At 45.9% G+C, this 21,472-nt stretch overlaps 1 protein-coding gene across 12 annotated transcripts in view; it reads left to right on the plus strand.

The window, feature by feature from the left end:
- The window catches only part of TTLL5 (tubulin tyrosine ligase like 5), a 210,238-nt gene that overhangs the window by 101,116 nt on the left and 87,650 nt on the right, over positions 1 to 21,472 (plus strand). For 11 of the 12 annotated variants that reach the window (XR_012159502.2, XM_073349243.1, XM_073349238.2 and 8 more), the window contains one exon: positions 9,269 to 9,423. Coding sequence is in view for 10 of the 12 variants with exons in the window: in XM_073349243.1 (XP_073205344.1) it covers positions 9,269 to 9,423 (155 nt within the window). In the remaining 2 variants the exon portion in view is untranslated. Of the gene's footprint in view, positions 1 to 9,268; positions 9,424 to 18,556; positions 18,789 to 19,357; positions 19,415 to 21,472 lie in introns of those variants that run through there. The other variant, XR_012159503.2, reaches the window with a different exon arrangement.

Here is a 21,472-nt window from a genome sequence, read left to right on the forward strand (position 1 = left end):
TAGAAGCAGTGTTGGGGGATGCAGCCTGAAGAAATGGCTGAATCAATACACACCCCTTCACCATGAGGGGTTTTTCCTAGTTTTTGGTAACTTGGTTAATAAACTAGGGATCTCACTGGATCCTCTACTGCTTCTGGAGAGCCAAGCCAAGAAGCAGTAGTCAAAACAGCTTTTTTTCCATCCATGGCTATGGCCTTCCCTGTTGGAAAGGACCTTGCAACAGTAATTCAGGCCTTTTTACCTACTGACTTAGTTACAACAGTGTTCTTTACAGTCTGTTACTTCTGAAGTCCACTCATAAAATGTATCTAGCAGACAAGGTGGCTGCTTGTTTTCATGCTTGGCAGAGCTTTCTGCGGGGAGCATGTTATAATTGTGTTTTGCTGGTGTGCACAGGGACAGGTGGCACATAGATGTGTATATGCCTCTTTCTGTGGATACTGTACAGCTTTTTCTCTGAAATATGCTGTAAGGTAAAAAGTGGGTCTCTCCTGAAGCACTGGATCTGTGTGAGGTCTCATATCACAGGGGTGGGGGGTCTGCTGCTGCTATCAACCATGCTGTAGCACTTTGTGGTTATTAATGTTAGTGAACAGAAGAATGTGTTGAATTGGCCCAACTTTGCAGGGAGGAGTAGGAGGGGAAACCTGAAGGGAGCACTGCACCTCTCCATGAAGGAGAGTGTGAGGTTTCAGGACCCAGCTATTGTTAGGAACTGCTCCAGCTCTTCCAGCCAGGGAGTTTAATTAAAGGGATAACATCAGACCACCCAGGCAAGAGCTAGAATGAGCTGTCTCCTTCTCCACTATACAGCCAGCCAGTGCCCAAGGTCCAGCAGCCAGGCCTCCTGCGAACGTGTTGACAGATCCCCAGGAGAATGGCATTTTTCTTGCTCTACATTTTTCATTTGGACAAAAAGTGGATTTTAGCAGAAATCACGCACCTTTGCTAAGCCTTTGCTGGTGTGGGGGGAAGGGCTTTGGGGTGGCTAGCATGCAGTGCCTCAGGGTGACCTTGTTGGAATAGTCTGCCACAGGAACCCCAGAATAAGAACCTTCCACTAGGTATCAGTGATCAAACCCAATCCTATGCAGTTTCTTTCCACGCTGCCTGTCTCTTACTGTGCAGCTTGGAGACCCCTTGTCTTTAGCAAACTAAGGCTATGTCTATACTAGCACTTTTGTCGCTGTAACTTATGTTGCTCAGGGTTGTGAAAAAACGCCCCTCTGAATGACGTAAGTTACAGCGACAGAAGCGCACATGTGGATACTGCTATGTTGGCAGGAGATGCTCTCCCGCTGACATAGCTACCACCACTCTTTGGGGGTGGTTTAATTATGTCGATGGGAGAGCTCTCTCCCGTAGGCAAAGAGCAGCTACATGGGAGGTCGTACAGCAGTACAGCTGCATCAGTACGGCTGTGCTGTTGTAAGAGCACTAATGTAGACAAGTCCTAAACATGACACACAGCATAGCGCATGTGTGAATACACAGCTCAGATCCTATCCTGGACCTGAAAACTGTACATTCGGGCAGCTAAGTAGAGATTAGACTAAGACCACAAAACTCAGGACATGAATAAAAATCCATGTACCGCAGGGTTATCAGTGTTTAGTCCCTTGCTGTGGATCAGCCTATCTCTTGGACATCTCAAGCTGCTTTGTTTCCCTTCTGTAACTCTTTGGTTTGCTGTATGTGGCTTTCTCCCTCTGTATCATTGTCGGGCCCACTATTCCTCACCCCTTAGCTATTCTTCACACACTACTTGTTCTCAGGGGTGGGTATTACTTCTGACAGTGCTGACTTGTGCAGATCAGTAATAACATGAAGGGTCTCAGCAGAGGTTGTCGGAGCAGAAAATGTCAGTGTGGTTTCTGCAGCCCAGGAATTGTGCCCCTCCTGCTGCTCTGAGGCTCCAGAGGGAATGGAAGCAGAGGCTTTTGTTACAGTGAAGTGGCCCTTGTAATCTGCAGAGTTGCCAAGCTGCCAAATGGGGCAGGCTGTGTAGCTAGGAACTCATGTCTGAGAAAGATTGTGCCCTGATCATCAATCATTTGACACATCCATGCCCCATCGAAATCACTCCCAGTGGGAAGTTTTGCGGTAGAGTGCTTAAATGAGAGCCTAACGCTTTGAGAAGAAGCAAGAGGCGAATTTAGCCATCCGTGGCAGCAGCACTAACTTCTTTTTTTCTTTTTTTTTATTGTTAAATGGATGCATACGCTGGAGACACTACAAAGAAATCTCTGAGTTTGTCAGGTTTCCCAGGAATGTCTCTGGCAGGTCTTTGTCTGGAACGTTTTCTGGAGACTGAAACACTTGTGCTCTGTATGCATATGTATATCCTGTAAGCTGGTAAACTCGGCAAGCAGGAAGGAATGTCACAGGCCTTTGGCCAGATCAGCCTTGGTGCGCACACAGATTTCACACCTCCCATCCTGTTAGCCCCAGTTCTCATTTCTTCTGGCTGGTCTTCTCAGCAAATGCAAATCTGTGCATGAAATGAAACTGTCTTGGAGAGGATTTGTACTGATTGGGTGTGGCCAGAAAGCTGACCTGGGTCATGAGATCCTGGAGTAGTGAGTGTGTAATGTGTGGTTTCTCCGAAGGGTCTTTAATGGGTGTATTTTGTCCCACTATTCAAACAGTGAATTGTGGGTTTAGTAAGAGGTTGGTGGTTTGGGGTTTCCTTTTGCTGTCCAGAAAAGAGACAAGTTAAGATCCAGCAATGTTTCCCACATTGGGATGGCCTGTTACATTCTGGCAGCTCAAAACACGGAGGAAAGCAAAGCAGACGGGCCGGCTCCAGTGCTCCCAGTTCCTCCAGCACTATTGTTGGACCCACTCAGCCAGGTTTGGCCTAGACCAGAGATGCATGTGCCATCTCTGTAAAATGCAAAACACCGGTCTGGAGTGTGGAATGAATTATTAATCATAATTAATATTTGCATTACAGTAGTTCTCAGAGGCTCCAGCAAGAACAGGGCTCCATTGTGCTAGCTTACATACAGAAACAGTCACTGCCCCAAATGGCTTACAGTTCATGAAAAGTAACTCATGAAGAGTGGAGGAAGAGAGACACCATCAAAAAGTCCTTTTTTTTTTTTTTTTTTTTAATGAGTAAAATTAGGTGCCTCCTCTCCTCCCTCAGATATAATTGACTGATCTCGTAGGCAAGACTACAGAGGAGGGTCTTGGGGAGAGTTTTGAAGGAGGCAGTTTAGTTGCCATACAGGTCGCTTCACAGAGGGCATGCTATATGTAAGGGGCAGCGTGGAAGAAAGCAGAGCCATTTGTTTGAGAAGCAGACAAATGTGTGGATGATGTATTGTTGATGACAATAACCAACAAGAATGGATAAGCAGAGAGCAGCAAAATTATGGAAAAATATGTTCCAAGCAAAACTTGGGAACTTAGTTCATAAAACTTATCTTAGCAGATGCTGAGGCATCCTCCCCTCACTACAACTCTGCTGCTGCCTCTTGATCTTAAATTACAATTGCTAGCTATTCCAGCTCTGCCTATCTGTGCTGGGGAAGGAGGTGTCCATGAGAAGATGTGTGGGAATGTGCACTCCACAAAGAGAAGTCTGAGTCATTCCATCAATTCCAGTGGTGCACAACAGCTGCCCAATGTTCTGTCCTATAGAACCCCAGAGGGAATTGAATGGGGCTTGCCTATTTGCCCTTACTCACTATCCACTAGCAAGTCCTGTGGCCTTTCAAATAGCACATCCCTATGGTAACGTCTTAGCTTTCTTGGTATGACTAGAAGAAGCCTTGGTGAGGTGATGTAAAATTTTACAGCCTCTGATTTTGCTAGTGGAACGATCCTCTGTCCGAGACCAGATATGGTGCTGTAATCTTATTCCTTATGAGGCACCAGAGAGTAAAGGGACTGATCCTGGACACGAGGGAGAGGAACTTCGGGCTGTGCCTGCCCTACAGCAATCTGCCTGAAAGGGGAAAGTTATCTCACTAGTGTGCTCTTAAAGGGGATGGGGTTGTAGGATGCATACTGCTGCCAAAGAATTCTGTGGCATTGGGGCTCCACGCTCCAAGGCAGCAGGACTTTTCATTCCCTCCTTGGAGTTGAGGAGGGTCCTTGGAGGAGGCACTAGAGCAGGCCATGTTGTGGAGTGATGAGAGGCTGTACTCTTCAGAACACCTTTTTTTCCTGACCTAATTTAAAATGATCCACACTGAAAGCTGGGGCAGGTGCACAAAGAGAGATATAGTGAGTACAAGTGGTTCCTTGAGCAAGTGGAATGGTCTGCTGGGGTCCTCGGGACTCCCTAGACAGTACCAATGGAGACCTGCACTGATGTAGAAACCAGCAGTAGGACCAGGCTAATGCAGCACTTGGGTTTAAGTGTCCAGCCTGATAAGGTCCATGTGTGAATTCAGCTCAGTATAGAAATCAGGTAAACGTTTTGCTTTAGTTCCAAAGTAATCACCAGTTCCCTATTTGGGCTCCACTAGTCCTGCTGTTCTATTTGCTCCATTTTCTGTCCCTGAAGCAGCAGATTTTTCTATATGTAGTTTCTGCTGCAGCCTTTGGGCTGGGTACTACAAACTGTACAAACTCATCTGTTGCTAAACGCTTCCCTGTGTATGAAACAGAGTAGGCAGTTTATCAGGTAACCAGTAATGACAGTCACCACTAGGAAAATCAAGGTCAAGCTGTATGGCACAGACACTGTGGTGAGGGGGTACCCAGGAATCTGCCATGCCAAGACTCTGGCAGGCTAATTTTAGCAACTGAAACTTACCAGAGGCATGGAGCAGTAAAAACAAGCCGTTGCACCCAAGCGGGTGGCCTGGCTGCAAGTAAGCTTTATGGTCTCTCTAGTTCTATCTGAATCCGTTGCCTGTATTTAATCCTGCTGGAATTTAAACACCTGTCTAGCTGGAATGTGTGAAATATCCTTACCCTTCACACTCGGCTATTTGCTCACCTGTTTTGCCTGGAAAGACAGCTTTAAAATAAACAATATTGGGGTATCAGAGAAAAATGCACCAAGGTATCAGATGCGGGGTGGAGAGGTGATACATGTCGCTAAATGGACCTTGATATTGGTGTGTTGAGGGATGGGTTGGATCAAGTCCCCTCTGCATAGGCCTTCTCTAACAGAGTTGTCATCACTACTACTGACTGGCTAAGAATTGTACACATCCTATAGTGTTTGCCTCATCCACCTGTTACCTGTTTTTATAGACTGTAAACTGTTTATGGGCAGTTACTGTCATTTATTAGATGTTCGTACAGCACCTAGTAAAATGAGGCCCAATCTGGTGTGTGATCTTTAGCTGCTACCATAATATAAATGCTTCATATTTATACAGAGCTATAGAAGGGCTCAGTGTTTGTTCTCTCAGAAGAAAGTTTCAAAATAACACGTTGTTGTTGTTGGTATAGGCAGGGCTGGTAGCGCCAACTAAGTTGCAAAAGACTTCCCATAGAAAGACCATGTTTTCAGTTGCTTGTAACTTTGCCAAACTTTAACCATTTGGGTTGAAATTTTCCATGGCAGGCATCTGCCTCAGACTGAATTTTTGGAGGAAATTTTCAGCGAAAATGCTTGTTTTCAGAGAAATGAGGCTAGGAGAAATATGTTGGTTTGTGCATGTTTAAAAAAAATTTTTTTTTTTTTTGAGATGCTCTAGTTGCCCCATGCTTTGGAGCAGGGACTTGAAATTTGGCAGGTGGGTGGCTGGCCTTTGCATCATCCCTATGAAAATCTGTCCAAATTTGGCCAAATTATAAGCCTTTGAAAAACTGCAGTTTGAATATATTCATTAGAGATTTTTGTAGATTCTAGCAGCTATATTCCCTGAAGATTCCATCCATACTGAAAATGCTTCATCTTTGGGCTTAACAGGACTTTCTCTGTAACTGCAGCTCTGGGCTGCTGTTGGTCAGGCCTGGGCTGGGCACTGTAATGGAAAGTGGGGAGCTTGTCTCTCCTGTGTTCCATGACCACTTGCTAGGCCCAGGCATCATGGAGGAGAAAGCTGCTTGACTCAAATGCAGAAAAATGAGAGCTGAAAGTTGGGGGTGGGGAGTAAATAAATACAAGGAGACTGGATGCTCAAAGTGGGACCAGAAGATGGGATGATCAGGAGAGTAGGATTGATTGGGCAAGGAGACTGGATCTGGGAACCAGTGGGGCAGTGGGAGGGAGGAGAAACAGATTTGATGAGGAGCTAGGATGATGGGAGAGCACTGGGACTGAATGAGCAAAAAAGGGTGGGACAAGGAGCCTGGAGAGGTGATGTCCTGGAGGAGACAAGCGACTGGAGACAAGAAGTGGAGAAAAAGAGACCAATCGAATGAGGAGCCGGGGGTGAGGGGAGCTGGGACTGGCTGAGCAAGGAGAGGTGGGGTTGAGAATCTGGAGCAGAGACTGGGACTCTGGAAGGATGAGACTAGATATTCTTGTGTAAAGAGGCTGGGACTGGAATGACAAGCCTGAATAATGGAGACTGGGACTGGCTAAAGCAGGGGTCTCAAAGTCCCAGCCTGCAGGCCACCTGCGGTCCGAGAACCTCCCCGCTGCGGCCCGTGGAGGAGAGACCCACACAGACACTCTGCCAGCAATGTCTGCTGCAGGCTCCACCCCTCACAGCTCCCATTGGCTGAGGGAGAGTGACAGAGGTACCATCACTAGTCGCCAGACAGAGTCAGCCATGGAGGCAGGATCATTAGTTGCCAAGTGGAGTCCACCATGGAGGCAGCGTCACTTTCTTCCACAATGAATATAAACAAGTCAAAATCCCAAACACAACTATCTGATGCACACCTTGTTGCAGTCCTGACGGTTTCAACTGCTCAGTCACTGGGGCCAAACAAACATCAACAAACTGACAGAACTGAAGCATTGCCAGGTGCCTGGCAAATACTAAAAACTCTCTGGCAGGCGAAGAATTGTATAAAGTTGTATGACAGTTTTTTATTATTTCTAAGAAAGTCAAAATAAAAAATACAATATAAACGTTTTCTTTTCTGAACACCATCTTCAGTGACATTATTGACCCGCTGGGAGGCTTTGAGGACTGGCACTGGCCCTAAGGTAAATTGAGTTTGAGACCCCTGGGCTAAAGTAAGGAGCTGGGGTAGGGAAGAGACAGGACTGGGAGGGAATGGGACAGAAGGGGTCAACTAGGGGGTATGGGCAGAAGTGTCTTTGCCCACTAGTGTCCCATCCCCCTCTAGTGCTGGTCCACATAGAGGATGACATCCTACTACTGCTCTCAGTTACTCCGCTATCTCATGTGACAGAGATCTGGGCAGTGAATGTAAAGGTTCCAACTCTCTGCTGATGATTCATGTGAATGTTAATATGATGCCATATGATGGAATTTGTGGGGGAAGAGAGGATGTCAATTTGTTTTTTAAAAACCTAGAAAATTACACACACAAAAACTGCATTAAAATAACAGTTACAATTGCAATGTCAAGCACTCAAAAGTTAGCAAATGCTAGAAGGAAGGTTGCCTATGCAGCCTTAATTTGACCCACTTGTGTGTGTGCATTATGATGGTCTTTAATTACACGATCACATGCTGTTTTTTCCAGAGGAACCATCTCATTCAGTGCACAGAACAGATGGTGCTTACTTAATGAGCTGCTATTCAATATTTTGTCTTCTCCTCATTGTTCAGTGTATGGCCCCAGGCCTTATTTACTGTACACTGTTCAAACCCTGCTCTGAAGACAGAATTATTACTTTCCTCAAAATGGGCTTTTGTCAGTGCTCTCACCATAGTATGAGTTCTTGACAAACATAAATTAATTAATGTTCATAACCACTATGAAGTGAGGTGAGGTGATGGTGGTATTATCCGCATTTTACAGATGGCAGACTGCGGCACAGAGAGAGTAAGATCAAAAATATCCACTAATTTTGAATATCCAATTTGAGACACCTAGGATCCCATTTTTCAGAATACTTAGCATTGTATAGCACTTTATATGTTCAGAGCACAGATCCCATTGACTTCAGTTGCAGCTGGGAGCATTCAGGACTTCTGCAAATCAGACTCCAAGTCCTCAAGTAGGCACCCAGAAAATGAGAAACACACAATCAGTGACCACCTATGAAAAGTTTGGTTTAAGTGATTTGACTAGCATCACACAAGAACACTGTGGCAGAGGCAGCAGTAGATTCCAATTCTCCAGGTCAGCATTCAGCTGCTTTAACCTACAACAGTCTCTTTCAATATAAACTCTGATTCATCCCCAGAGCAGGTCCATTCTGTGCACTGAATGAGGCAGAGGTCCTGTGGAAAAAATAGTATGTGATCATGAAATTAAAGACGGTATCATAATTCATGTACACAAGGGGTCTGAATTAAGATTGCCTGGACAGCCTAAATTCTAGCATTCCTTAACTTATGAGTGCTTGCCTTAGCAACCTTAATAATAGTCTTTTAACATAATTTTTTGTCTGCAATTTAACACTTATTGCAGTAGTTAGGATCAGTGCCCCATTGTTGCTGGGTGCTCTTCAAATATAGTAAGATGGTGCTAGCTCAGAGTTTGCACTCTCAAGAAGATGAGTGACCCAAGAAGGGTAATGGGAGAAGGATACGGACGAACAAGTAATATTTGTTAAGTATTATGCAATTTTCTTATAGATTGATAAAGGAAATGCAACAACCCCTGCCTCACTTCAGAGCTGACATTAATTGACTGGTTACCTAATTGGTTGAACAGCTTCAAGGGGGGGTGGAAAATTTCTCCCATTTGGGGTAGAATTTGGTGGGAATTTTATGTAAGTAAAATGGTAATGGGTCAATTATAAATATATAGAGTGATCTGGCTCAGTGACCTGGGGAAGTGAGGGGGCAAGGAGGAGCATCTGGCTTTTGTAAATGCTTGCTGTTGGTTTGAGTTTCATTGTTCTGAATTATAATCAGTGGTGCAGGGGCCCAGTGCTGCTTTCCTTTGGGAATTCTGCCCCTGCCCTTGCCCTTTTCCTCCCCTATGCTCCATTGTGTGGGTGTGTTACAATGAAGTGTTGATGCTGGAAGCCATTCAGAGTGGGGTGGCTTTGATAATGGCCCTCCCCACTGCTTCATGCAGCCAGCACAGCTTTGCTCCAGTCCAAGAGAGCCTTTCTCCAGGGAGGAGGGGAAGGTTTCTACAGGAGTCTTCCTTCCATTATCAGACTGTCTAGCCAATGGTTTGTATCTTTCTCCGAGCCACCTGCTGTTACTTTCTTGGGTCTTCGTAATGTCTGATGTATTTTTGTCTCCCTTTTTAGTTAACAAACCTGAATCTGGCAAGCGGAGCTGTAAGTAAAAGGAGTACAGCCTCCCCTCTCAGCCACCAGTCAGCACTTAACACAGGAGGGTCAACGTGGGCTGTTCAGGCAGATACTTCCACAACTGACAGCAAGCCTACCTCCTCAGCAGTCAGGTAAGTTAATCTGGCTGCCTCTGGCTTTTTGAGGGAGATGAATGCAGTGTACAGGGGCCAGGAGCTTGTTCAGTTTCCTCATTAGCTTCTTGCTCAGGAGATCTTGTTCCAGGAGTAAAGAAACACAGTTCCCAGCATCTCCCAGATCCATCAGAAACATAGCCCTTGATCCCAGGTGGTGGCAGGGCCATGGTGAAGGGAGGAGGAGGGGCTGGGCAGGTTGGATGGTAGGAGATATCTCTCTAAGCAGTTTCCCTCCAAGCACTTATCCAGGGCACAATTCCCTACCTGATGGCATAGAAAACTCCATCAGGACCTGAGTTTGGTTAGGCTTTTCCCTGGATGCAAAGCTTGGGGGGTTTGACGACAAAGGAACAATCAGCGGAAAACTACTTTCCTGGGAGTCTCCCTTTGAGTGGTTTCCTTCTGTTCTCTCCTCATTTTTTCTAATCAAAGTAGAGCATAGGAATTTACATTAGTGGTTAATATACCCCTTGGACTCTGAACAGAGGACTGTGTGTGATTCTCAATGGGGATAACTGCCCAAGGGTGAGAGAGGGGGGATGTGCCTGAAGGATTCTGAATGGGGCTTTGACTGGTGTTATTGAGGCTAGGAGCTAAGTGGGGCTGCCGTTTTGTACAAGACTGAGTACAAGACTAGGATCTAGGTACTCCTGAGTTCTATTCCTTATTCAGTCCCAACTACCTGTGGGAAGGTTGCTTCTCTTCCTCCCTTTCTGCCTCAGTTTTTGCCTTGTAAAATAGGGATAATGAGCCTAACCCTCTTAAGTGCTTGAGTTCTATGGATCGAAAGTGCCATGTTATGTGAATATAATTAGTAGTGCCTGTTAATAAAAGCAGGAAAGCTGCTGGGTGGTGGCTGATAAAACTTTAGAGGGGCACGGGGCAAGGAGTGTGCTCTGGGTGGTCCCCCCCCCCCCCCCCTCAAATGGACCCTGCAACAGGAGGATTGAAATCTGTATTGGAAAGCTCAGGCTTAAGCGGCTCTTGTTTCACCAGTCAGTGCCTTTCCTCCTGCCTGTAGAAGAGGAATGTGAGAAATGAATTCTTTGCCTGTGCCTGCCCTAGCACAGTGTTTGCCTGTGGGGTTTAGGATTATTGAGAGAGGCAGCAATTCTGTTCTTGGAACCCAGCCAAGGGAGTTATTACCTAATCCAAATAAAGAACCTATCCAACAGGTGTACAGCCTCCTTTCTCTCCTGTGTAGCCTGTGAGAGCAGCAGAGTGCAGGCAACCCTGTATTGCTTCCATCTCCTCCTCCACACTGCCCATACCAATGGGATTGGGCCCCAGGTTTAACAGGGGAAAGGGCTACTCAGTAGGACTCTTCCTTCCTCTGCAGATCTCTGCTGTAGGCCTCATGATCATGGTATCACTCTAAATCAGTTTCATTGTTAGAGGTTGCACGTGCATCAGCTGCAGATCTGACAGTCCATGGTTATAAAATCTTCTCCACCCCCATAATGCCCTACTCTATGCTGGCACAAGCAGCCCCAGAACTATTGCCTGACTTCAGTTGTGTAGCTTAGTGCCTGTAAGTATTTTATATATAAAATACTTTTTTATATATATAAAACCCCCCAAAATAATTCATACCATAGCTCAGAGGTGGGCGAACTATGTGGCTCATGGGACCGTCCTGCCTGGCCCTTGAGCTCCTGGGTTAGGTAGGTTAGCCCTTGGCCCCGCCCCTGCTGAGTCCCCTCCCCCACAGCTTCAGTTTGCTGTGCCGCCAGTGCTCTGGCCCCGTTGTCCTGCAGCACAGCGGTGTGGCTGGCTCCAGCAGGGCTGCGAGCTCTTGCTGCTCTGAGCGGCATGGTAAGGGGGCAGGGAGCTGGGGCAGGGGGTTGGATAAGGAGCAGAGGGTCCCAGGGGGCAGTCAGGGGACAGGGAGCAGGGGGCGGTTGGATGGGACGGAGGTTCTATGGGGGACGGGGGATGGTCAGGGGACGGGGAGCAGGATTGGGGGGCTGGATAGGCATGGGAATCCCAGGGGGCCTGTCAAGGGGTGGGAGTGTACATAGGGGTCGTGGCAGTCAAGGGACAAGGAGCAGGGAGGGTTGGATGGGTTGAGGGTTCTGAGGGGGGCAGTCAGGGGGCGGGAAGTGGAAGGGGATGGATAGGGGGCGGGGGCCAGGCTGTTTGGGGGTGCACAGCCTTCCCTACCCGGTCCTCCATACAGTTGCACAACCCCGATGTGGCCCTCGGGCCAAAAAGTTTGCTCACCCCTGACATAGCGTCTTGCCTGTGTTAGTCTTGATGCCTTTGATGGGGCACTTAGGGTTTGGGTACTGAGAAAATTCCCTTCACAGACCAGCACAGTAAGTGCTCACAATGCCTGCGAGTGGTACATTCCTCCAAAGAGTGTTTGACCTGTGGTGCCTTTATCGCCAGAGCACAAAGCAAGCAAGGAGAGATGTCTCAAGAGACTCTTTGTTTGGAGGGGGTGTCTTCTCTGCATGGCTGCCTGCATCAAAGGGCCAGAATAATGGAAGCCAAAACCTTTAGATCTGTCTACAAATCAAAAGGGGAATTTTTGACAGCTGCTGGACAATTCAGAGTGCAGAGTTCTGAGTACTGTTATCCACTTTTCTGAAGAAAGACTTGGAGTCACTGGAACTCTTTCTGAAGAAGAGGTCTTGAAGGACTTCTCAGAATCAAAGCACAATCTTTTTCACAGAAATCATAGAAATGTAGGACTGGAAGGGATCTCAAGAGGTCATCAAGTCCACACCCCTTCTATGCTGAGGCAGGACCAAGTAAACCCAGACAGGTACTGTCTAAGCTGTTCTTAAAAACCTCCATTGATGGGGCTTTCACAACCTTCTTTGGAAGCCTATTCCAGTGCTTAACTATCCTTATAGTTGGAAAGTTTTTCATAATAAGAACTGCCATACTGGGTCAGACCAAAGGTCCATCAAGCCCAGTATCCTGTCCTCTGACAGTGGCCCATGACAGGTGCCCCAAAGGGAATGAACAGACAGGTTATCATCAAATGATTCATGCCCTGTCACCCAATCCCAGCTTATGGCAAATGGGGGCTAGGGACACCATTCCTGTACATCCTGGCTAATAGCCATTGATGGACCTATCTTCTGTGAATCTATCTAGCTACCTTTTGAACCCCGTTACAGTACTGGTCTTCACAACACCCTCTGGCAAGGAGTTACAGAGGTTGACTGTGTGTTGCATGAAAAAATACTTCCTTGTGTTTGTTTTAAACCTGCTACCTATTCATTCCATTTGGTGGCTGCTTGCTCTTGTATTATGAGAAGGGGTAAATAACACTTCCTTATTTACTTTCTCTATACCGCTCATGATTTTATAGACCTCTATCATATCCTCCCTTAGTGACCTCTTTTCCAAGCTGAAAAGTCCCCATCTTATTAATCTCTCCTCATACGGAAGCCATTCTATACTCCTAATAATTTTTGTTGCCCTTTTCTGAACCTTTTCCAATTCCAATATATCTTTTTTTAAGACGGGGCAACCACATCTGCATGCAGTAATCAAGGTGTTGACGTACCATGGTTTAGAGGCAATATGATGTTTTCTTTCTTATTATCTATCCCTTTCTTGATGATTCCCAACATTCTGTTCGCTTTTTTGACTGCCACTGCCCATTGACGGGTTTCAGAGTAGCAGCCATGTTAGTCTGTATTCGCAAAAAGGAGTACTTGTGGCACCTTAGAGACTAACAAATTCTAAGGTGCCACAAGTACTCCTTTTCTTGCTGCCCATTGAGTGGATGATTTCTGAGAACTATCCACAGTGACGCCAAGATCTTTCTTGAGTGGAAACAGCTAATTTAGACCCCCTCGTTGTATATGTATAGTTAGGATTATGTTTTCCAATGTGCATTACTTTGCATTTATCAACATTAAATTTCATCTGCCATGTCGTTGCTCAGTCAGTCACCCAGTTTTGTGAGATCCTTTTGTAGCTCTTCGCAGTGTGCCAGGGACTTAAGTATCTAGAGTAGTTTTGTATCATCTGCAAATTTTGCCACCTCACTGTTTACCCCTTTTTTCAGATCATTTATGAATATGTTAAATAGGACTGGTCCCACTACAGATCCCTGGGGGACACCACTATTTACCTCTTTCCATTCTGAAAACTGACCATTTATTCCTACCCTTTGCTTTCTATCTTTTAACCAGTTACCAGTCCATGAGAGAACCTTCCCTCTTATCCCATGACTGCTTATTTTGCTTAAGAGCCTTTGGTAAGGGACCTTGTCAAAGGCTTTCTGAAAACCTAAATACACCATATCCACTGGATCTCCTCTGTCTGCATGCTTGTTGACCCCCTCAAAGAATTCTCATAGATTGGTGAGGCAAGATTTCCCTTTACAAAAACCATGTTGACTATTTCCCAACAAATTATGTTCATCTATGTGTCTGACAATTTTGTTCTTTACAATAGTTTCAACCAATTTGCCCGGTACTGAAGTGAGGCTTACTGGCCTGTAGTTGCCAGGGTCACCTCTGGAGCCCTTTTAAAAAATTGGCGTCACATTAGCTGTCCTCCAGTCATTTGGTGCAGAAGCGGATTGAAATGATAGGTTACAGATGACAGTTAGTCCTGCAATTTCACGTTTGAGTTCCTTCAGAACTCTTGGGTGAATACCATCAGGTTCTGGAGACCTATTACTGTTTAGTTTATCAATTTGTTCCAAAATCTCCTCTAAGGACACCTCAATTTGGGACAGTTCCTCAGATCTGTCACCCAAAAAGAACGGCTCAGGTTTGGGAATCTCCCTCACATCCTCAACAGTGAAGACCGATGCAAAGAATTCATTTAGTTTCTCTGCAATGGCCTTATCATCTTTGAGTGCTCCTTTAGCATCTTGATCATCCAGTGTTGTTTAGCAGGCTTTTTGCCTCTAATGTATTTAAATTTTTTTCTATTACTTTTGGAGTCTTTGGCTAGCTGTTCTTCAAATTCTTTTTTGGTCTTTCTAATTATATTTTTATACTTCATTTGCCAGAGTTTATGCTCTTTTCTATTTTCCTCATGGGATTTATCTTCCACTTTTTAAAGGATGCCTTTTTGCCTCTCACTGCTTCTTTTACTTTGTTGTTTAACAACGGTGGCTTTTTTTTGGTTCTCTTACTATGTTTTTTAAATTGGAGTATACATTTAAGTTGTGCCTCTATTATGGTGTCTTTAAAAAGTTTCCATGCAGCTTGCAGGGATTTTACTTTTGGTACTGTACCTTTTTAATTTCTGTTTCACTAACCTCCTCATTTTTGTGTAGTTCCCCTTTCTGAAATTAAATGCTACAGTGTTGGGCCACTGTGTAATTTTCCCCACCACAGGGATGTTAAATTTAATTATATTATGATCACTATTACCAAGCGGTCCAGCTATATTCACCTCCTGGACCTGATCCTGTGCTCCACTTAGGACTAAATCAAGAATTGCCTCTACTCTTGTGGGTTCCAGGACTAGCTGCTCCAAGAAGCAATCATTTAAGGTATCAAGAAACTTCATCTCCGCATCCTTTCCTGAGGTGATATGTACCTAGTCAATATGGGGATAGTTGAAATCCCCCATTATTATTATTGAGTTTTTTGTTTTAATAGCCTCTCTCATCTCCCTGAGCAGTTCAGAGTCACTAACACCGTCCTGGTCAGGTTATCTGTAATATAGACCTACTGTTATATTCTTATTTTTCAAGCATGGAATTACTATCCACAGAGATTCTATAGTACAATTTAGTTCATTTAAGATTCTTACTTCATTTGATTCTACGCTTTCTTTCACATATAGTGCCACTCCCCCACCAGCACAACCTGTTCTGTCCTTCCGATATATTTTGTACCCTCGCATTCCTGTGTCCCATTGATTATCCTCATTTCAAAAGGTTTCTGTGATGCCTATTATATCAATAGCCTCATTTAATACTAGGCACTCTAGTTCACCCATCTTATTATTTAGACTTCTAGCATCGGTGTATATAAGCATTTTAAAAACGTGTCATTTTTTGGCTGTCCCCTATTGCATGATGTAATTGGGCCTTTTTTTTGTTTGACTGTTTCTTATCAGATCCTCCCTGTATTTTATCATTTTCCATCCTCTTCTTCTTATTAGGACATAGGGAATCTCCATTTATAGATTGTCCCCCAAGGGATGTCCGAACCACATGCTCCTCCGCACCTGTCGGCTTTCCCCCAGCCCTTAGTTTAAAAACAGTTCAACGACCTTTTTGATTTTAAGCGCCAGCAATCTGGTTCTGTTTTGGTTTAGGTGGAGCCCATTCTTCCATTATACTTAAAATTAAAAAGGTCGTTGAACAGTTTTTAAACTAAGGGCTGGGGGCAAGCTGACAGGTGCGGAGGAGCACGTGGTTCACTAGGCAAGCTAAGCACAGAGGGGATCAACTCAGAATCAGTGAAGGATTATAAAAACAAGGATGGTCTTCAACTGGATCCTGAGAAGAATTAAAATATGGTGAAACTGGGGGCTCTAGTGGTGATGGGAGGAAAGGCAGGTAATGGTGCTGTATTGCTGTGTACTGGTGACGAGGTGGTAGCATTCTACACAGGCTGGTGTAATGAGCTGAGACTTGGGGAATCCAAAGTATTAAGGTAAGATATGATGACAGCCTGGATGGGGATTGAAGTAGGGTTGGAGTCAAGTTGGCTTGGGCAGCATGGCAGAGGCAACACGGAGGCGGCAACACGGAGCCATGGGGTAGAATTTGCTATAGGTAAGCTTCCAGTTATGAGAAAGGGGAGAGTTCTAGGTATCTTGGGAGCCAAGGGCAGAGATTTGGGGTGGGGGCAGGGGCTGTTTTTTGTCATCTGAGACCTGCTCTTTCCTGTATCCCAGGGTCTCAAGGATGAATGTGGAGTTGCTGTCTTTGAGCTGCTTGCTTTTGGTGCCCCACAGTCCTGTGTGAGGAGTGGACAGCTTCCCCACTGCCCCATGCCCTGTTTTGCCACATGACCAGGGCCTAACTATTTTCGCACAAGCTGGATGCAGGCTAACTTGAAGGCTGAGGAGCCTGAACTGCACTGATCCCTCCCAGAGGAAATGTAGGGCAAGAGCAGTAGCTACTGAATGCTACACAATAGTCCCTCAGTTCAGCCTTAGCAAACTCTGCACTGACCTTTGCACCTCCCTGGTGAGGCAGCACAGAAATGCCAGAACAGGAGCAGCCAGGCCCACTGACTCCAACACTGCAACATCTTAGCCGTCCATCTGTCAGGTTCCCCTGACCCTGTCTGTGCCTTTCCCCTTCCTAATCTCCTCCCACCCCCTCTCTGTGGGCCAGGGTAACAATGGGCTCTGTCTCTTTGCATTGCACAGCACATTCTGTCTGCTTCGCACCGCAGTCCTCACACAATTCCCTTTCTTTACACCCTAATCTCTCCACCTCCGCCTACATATGCTTCCCTCTTGTGCCTGCCAGTAGCAGGCTGTGCTACCCTAGGGTGGGGAAGGAAGAGTCTTTAGCACAAGGTAAATCTGGCCCAGGTTATCCTGACGCTGCTGTCTGTGATTACCATCTATCAAGTCATTGGGAGTGGCCCCAGCTCGGTGTCCTCTGTGGATGCCTTTGTCCTGCTGTCTGCAGTGGCCAGCACTGTGTTAGGAAAAGTATCTCATAGAAGAGTCCCTGTCAGACAGAGAAATGTCTTTTATATTAGGACAGGCACATTGTGAATCATAGGATCATAGGAATGTAGGGATAGAAGGGACCTCAAGAGGTCATCTAGTCCACCACTTGCATCAAGGCAGCCCTTGAGCTCTGATCCCACTAGAGGCCTCTTTCTTGGAGATTTGGATCAATTAACTTTATTGACTGGGGGAGACTAGAAGTGGACTGTAGTTACTGTTTGTTACTGGGCTCCTGTTAGTTTCCCCTTGGCAGTACCCTAGCACCTCAGCCCTGGGCTTTGGCATCAGAAGAGCAGTGTGTGTCTGAGAAACCTAAGTTTTTGAACTGAACTTTGACCTTCAGGAAAGTTCTAGGTTACTAGGTTGGGGGGGATACTGCCTGGGCATCTGTTAACTAGAGGCAGGATGAGCTTAAGTTGGTATGTGCAGCAACTCCATCCCTACACTATTTATGCATACATCTGTCTCCCCTATCACCACAGGCAGCCACTCACCCATATCTTGTGCTGCCCCCATGCACACTGATGACAACCTAATTCTGGGAGCAAACTAGGTTAGTCAAGTTTGGAGATGTATGACCAGCCTTGATAGTTTGTATATTGGATAAATCACACTAGAGAAGCCTGTGATGGTAGGTCCTATTATTCGCCAGCCTATTCTGAGCCTCAGCACCATGGGTTGCCACCATCTTGAAGGAACGCTGCTTTGCACAGCCTAGGTCTTGGCTCTGCCTGTCTGGAGCCTCTGGGAGAGGAAAGGGAGAAAGCTCGTGACTTGCCCAGACAGTCGGAGGCCTGGCCCTGCAGCCTCGGCTCCCCAGACATTGTTGAGTCGGACTTGGCTAGCAGCTGCTGTGCTGTTATTTTTCCGAGGTAATAAGTGAGAATAATTACAGGGCCCTTTCCCGAGGCGAAGGGGGTTTGGTCCAAGTGCAGTGAGCATGTAGGAGCCAGTGCTGGGGTTGTGAGCTGGAGGCAAGAGCTGGGGCCTCACAGCAGGGCAGAGTGGGGTACAAGTCAGCTTGTGTGAGTGGGCCTTTGCTCTCAGCTGCTTCTGGGAGGGCTTTATAGGATTGGGAACTTGGGGGCCTCTTTGTCTGACTGGCTCTGGTTGAATAAAGAGTTGTCTCCCATTTACTCCACTTTCTCTGCTTGGCCCTGAGTGGTTATAGTCCCCTTTTGCAGTCTTGTTTGAGGTAATGTGGTGGGATCTCTTTCAGTACGCAGCCTTCACCCCTTTGTTTCCTTCAGTGGAGGTGTTCTCATTCCCATGTCCCCAGGGCTTAACCCTCCTGGTCACCAAGCTCTATCATGATGGAAGCTATCAGGGGGAGGAAGTGGGAGATGGGATTGTGAGCAGATGGCAAATCTTCTTCCTACTTAAGGGCCTGGGCTAGCTCACTTAGTTACCTCCACAAACCATCTTCCACCCATTCTAAACATAGGAATTGCCATCTTGGATCAAACGGATCCTTCTCTTTCAGTATCCTATATGTGGAACGACCAGGATTGATGTTTCAGAGGAAGTTGCAAGAACCTTGTAATGGGCAATAATGGAATAACCTATACATAGGGGAACCTCCTTCCTAATCCCCATCAGCTAGTGGTTGGCTTATGTCTGGAAGCAGAATGGGTTAATAATTCTTACAATATTTTCTGTTCCAACTGTGGACATCCTCATTACCCATCAGCGTCTGGTCCTTTGTTTGAATCCTGGTAAGATCTTGACTTTTATTATATGCTGTAACAGTGAGTTCCACCGGTTAATTATGCATTGTGTGAAGGTTTTCTTTTATCAGTTTTAAATCGGTTGCCTTTCAATTTCATTGAATGTCCCCTTGTTCTTGTATTATATGAGAGAGTAAATAGAGTGCTCGATTTATGTTCTCTATACCTTTCATTGTAATGTCTCTCTCATGTCCACTCTTATTTGTCTCCTAAACTAAACAATCCCAACCATTTCAGTATCCATATGGAGGCTTTACAGGCCTCTAATTGTTGTCTGACTCTGTTTTTCTATAGCAGTTACTAGAACTGATGACACTACTCCCAAGTGAGGGCATACCATTGAATTATATAATGACATTATTATATTTTTCAGTATTATTTTCTATCCTATTGCTTATGCAACCTCAGATCTTGTTGGCTTTATCCACTGCTACACACTGAGTTGCCCACAATGATATCCAGGTCTTTAGCTTTGGTGGTTGCAGTTAATGTAAAACTCAGCAACATGTATGGACTTTTCATTCAGAAATAGCTACATCCTATTTCTCTTACTCCAGTCATCTCCTATCCATGTCTCTTGGCTACCATTCCTGGGTATGTTCCTCTGGCGAAGTGGCTAACTTCACAGGTACTGTTATTTTTTTGCTCCTTCATATTTAACTTGGCATGGGGGTATTTAAATAGCTACTGTCAGACACTAGCACTATTTTATAGCTCCTTTCTTTCTTCTTGCTCTCCCTGGGTTTTATTCAAATGTCCTGTGGGGTTACAGAAATTGCACATTACAAAGTGGCATCTGGGTCTCTCTTCTTCCTTCCACATGACTAAACCTCTCATTCAGTACAATGTGGTGCTTGTAGGGTTAATGTCCTGAGCTCCCATGTGAGTTTCACCATTGTGGGGGAGCCCAGCTGTTCAGTTTAATGCTCTTGAGGAAGGAGAGGGCCCTAGCATTTGGCACTCAGAGGTTTACTGTCCAGAGCAGCCTTTCATCCCGGGTGAGTGCTGAAAGGGTTACAAGGGAGCCTTGGCTGTTTCTTTGAGCGATTTGGAAAGGACGGGCCTCAGACAGCTTGGCAGGAACCTGGGGCCTGTTTTTTCCAGCCCAGCCCTTCCTTCTGCATGGAGCTGTCAGGGAATCCCACGAATGTCTGGCTTCTCCCCCTTCCTCTTTTTTTTTCCCCCAGCAGTATTTTTATCCATCCCTGGCTCTTCCTGGCACAGGAACCTGGAGTCTTGTCTGTTGCTCAGCCTTGCAGGTAGTAAGGTGGGAATGAAATCCATGCTGCTGTGCTATAGCTGGTGGAATTAATTTTGAGCTAATTTGAGCTGTGAAAGTGAGAAGGGTACCGGGAAGTTTCCCAGAGGAGAGTCCTTTCTGCATCACTTTCAGGGCATAACCACCTAGCTCAGGAACAAAAAGATTCAGGGGCTCATCTCTGAACTGTGCTATTCCTACAGCACAAAAAGAGGCACTGAAATATTAGAGCTGCGTTTTCTGCATTTCACCACCCTTTTGTAGAAATGGAGACACCTATCTGTAACCTAGGCTTGGAGGGATGAGGCAGGTCAGCTACTTTCCCTCCAGCCTGACACTCTCCAGGAGTGTCCTGAGATGGAATTCAGTGTGAACATTTTGGAGATTTCCAGATCTGCACTGCCTCAAGAAAAAATGAGGGAGCCTCCTGGGGAAAGGAACAGATGGCTCAGTGCTAGGTGTGTTTGAAATGTAAGATAAGGGGGTTCAGTTACGGCAGGAGACAGGCGTATGAGCAGCTATGCTCAAGGCCCCTGGTTTTTTACAGATGGAAACCTAGTTGAAGATGGATTGAGATAGGATTATCATCAGTCTCCCAGCAAATATCTCTCTCAGGAAAATGTGGAGAATCCGGAGGTTCTATGTAGGGTGGCACAATAAAAGACAGCCCTCATGAGGGACAGTCCCCACACAACTGTCCCTGAAGTCAGCTGCCAATGAAGCTGGACAGAGGGGCCCTGGAATCTGGCTGAGATGAGGGGAGAGATCTCATCCAAATAGAACTTCAGTAACCAAGCAAGAGTGCCAGATCAGGAGGTAGCACAAAGGGCCTCCAACTCCCCTGACTGAGGGAATTCCTTCCTTCCCATCAGGCCTCTCTTCTGGGCTACCTCCTCTTGGACAGTGGAGTTTCCACCACAGCCTGACTGCTAAGCCAGTGCATGCTCACATTTTCCATCCAGCCCAGGGTCATGCTTGGCTTGGCTTTTCCCAGGATGAGCACAGCATTCGCAGTTTGGTGTTCTTATCCTGTGATATAAACAAGACTCCCCTGCCAAAAGCATGAATTGTAGAAAGAAACCCATTTCCTGTCCCTGAAAGCCTTGGGTGTTGTCCCCCTCTCCCCCTTCTCCTCTCTGAGGGTCACCCAGAGCTCTGCACCAGGGAATCAGGCTTTGCTGCTTTACTTTCCCAAGTGCTTTATGTCCAGGGGAGTTTTGCAGCTGATGCTGGAGTTTGTGAGTTGTATGTTGTTGGCACCATGACAGCCTGTTATTCTCCAGGGCTTCTCTGGGCTGCAGGTATCAATCAGCAGCTGTTTGTGATCCATGCAAGGCTCTAGCATTTAACAAAAACCTCTTTTTAAAAGAGGGGGAAAACCTTTTAAAAAAAAAAAAAAAAGCCAGGGAGTATT

This window comes from Lepidochelys kempii, chromosome 6, assembly GCF_965140285.1.
Source record: "Lepidochelys kempii isolate rLepKem1 chromosome 6, rLepKem1.hap1, whole genome shotgun sequence".
Lineage (NCBI taxonomy): Eukaryota > Metazoa > Chordata > Testudines > Cheloniidae > Lepidochelys > Lepidochelys kempii.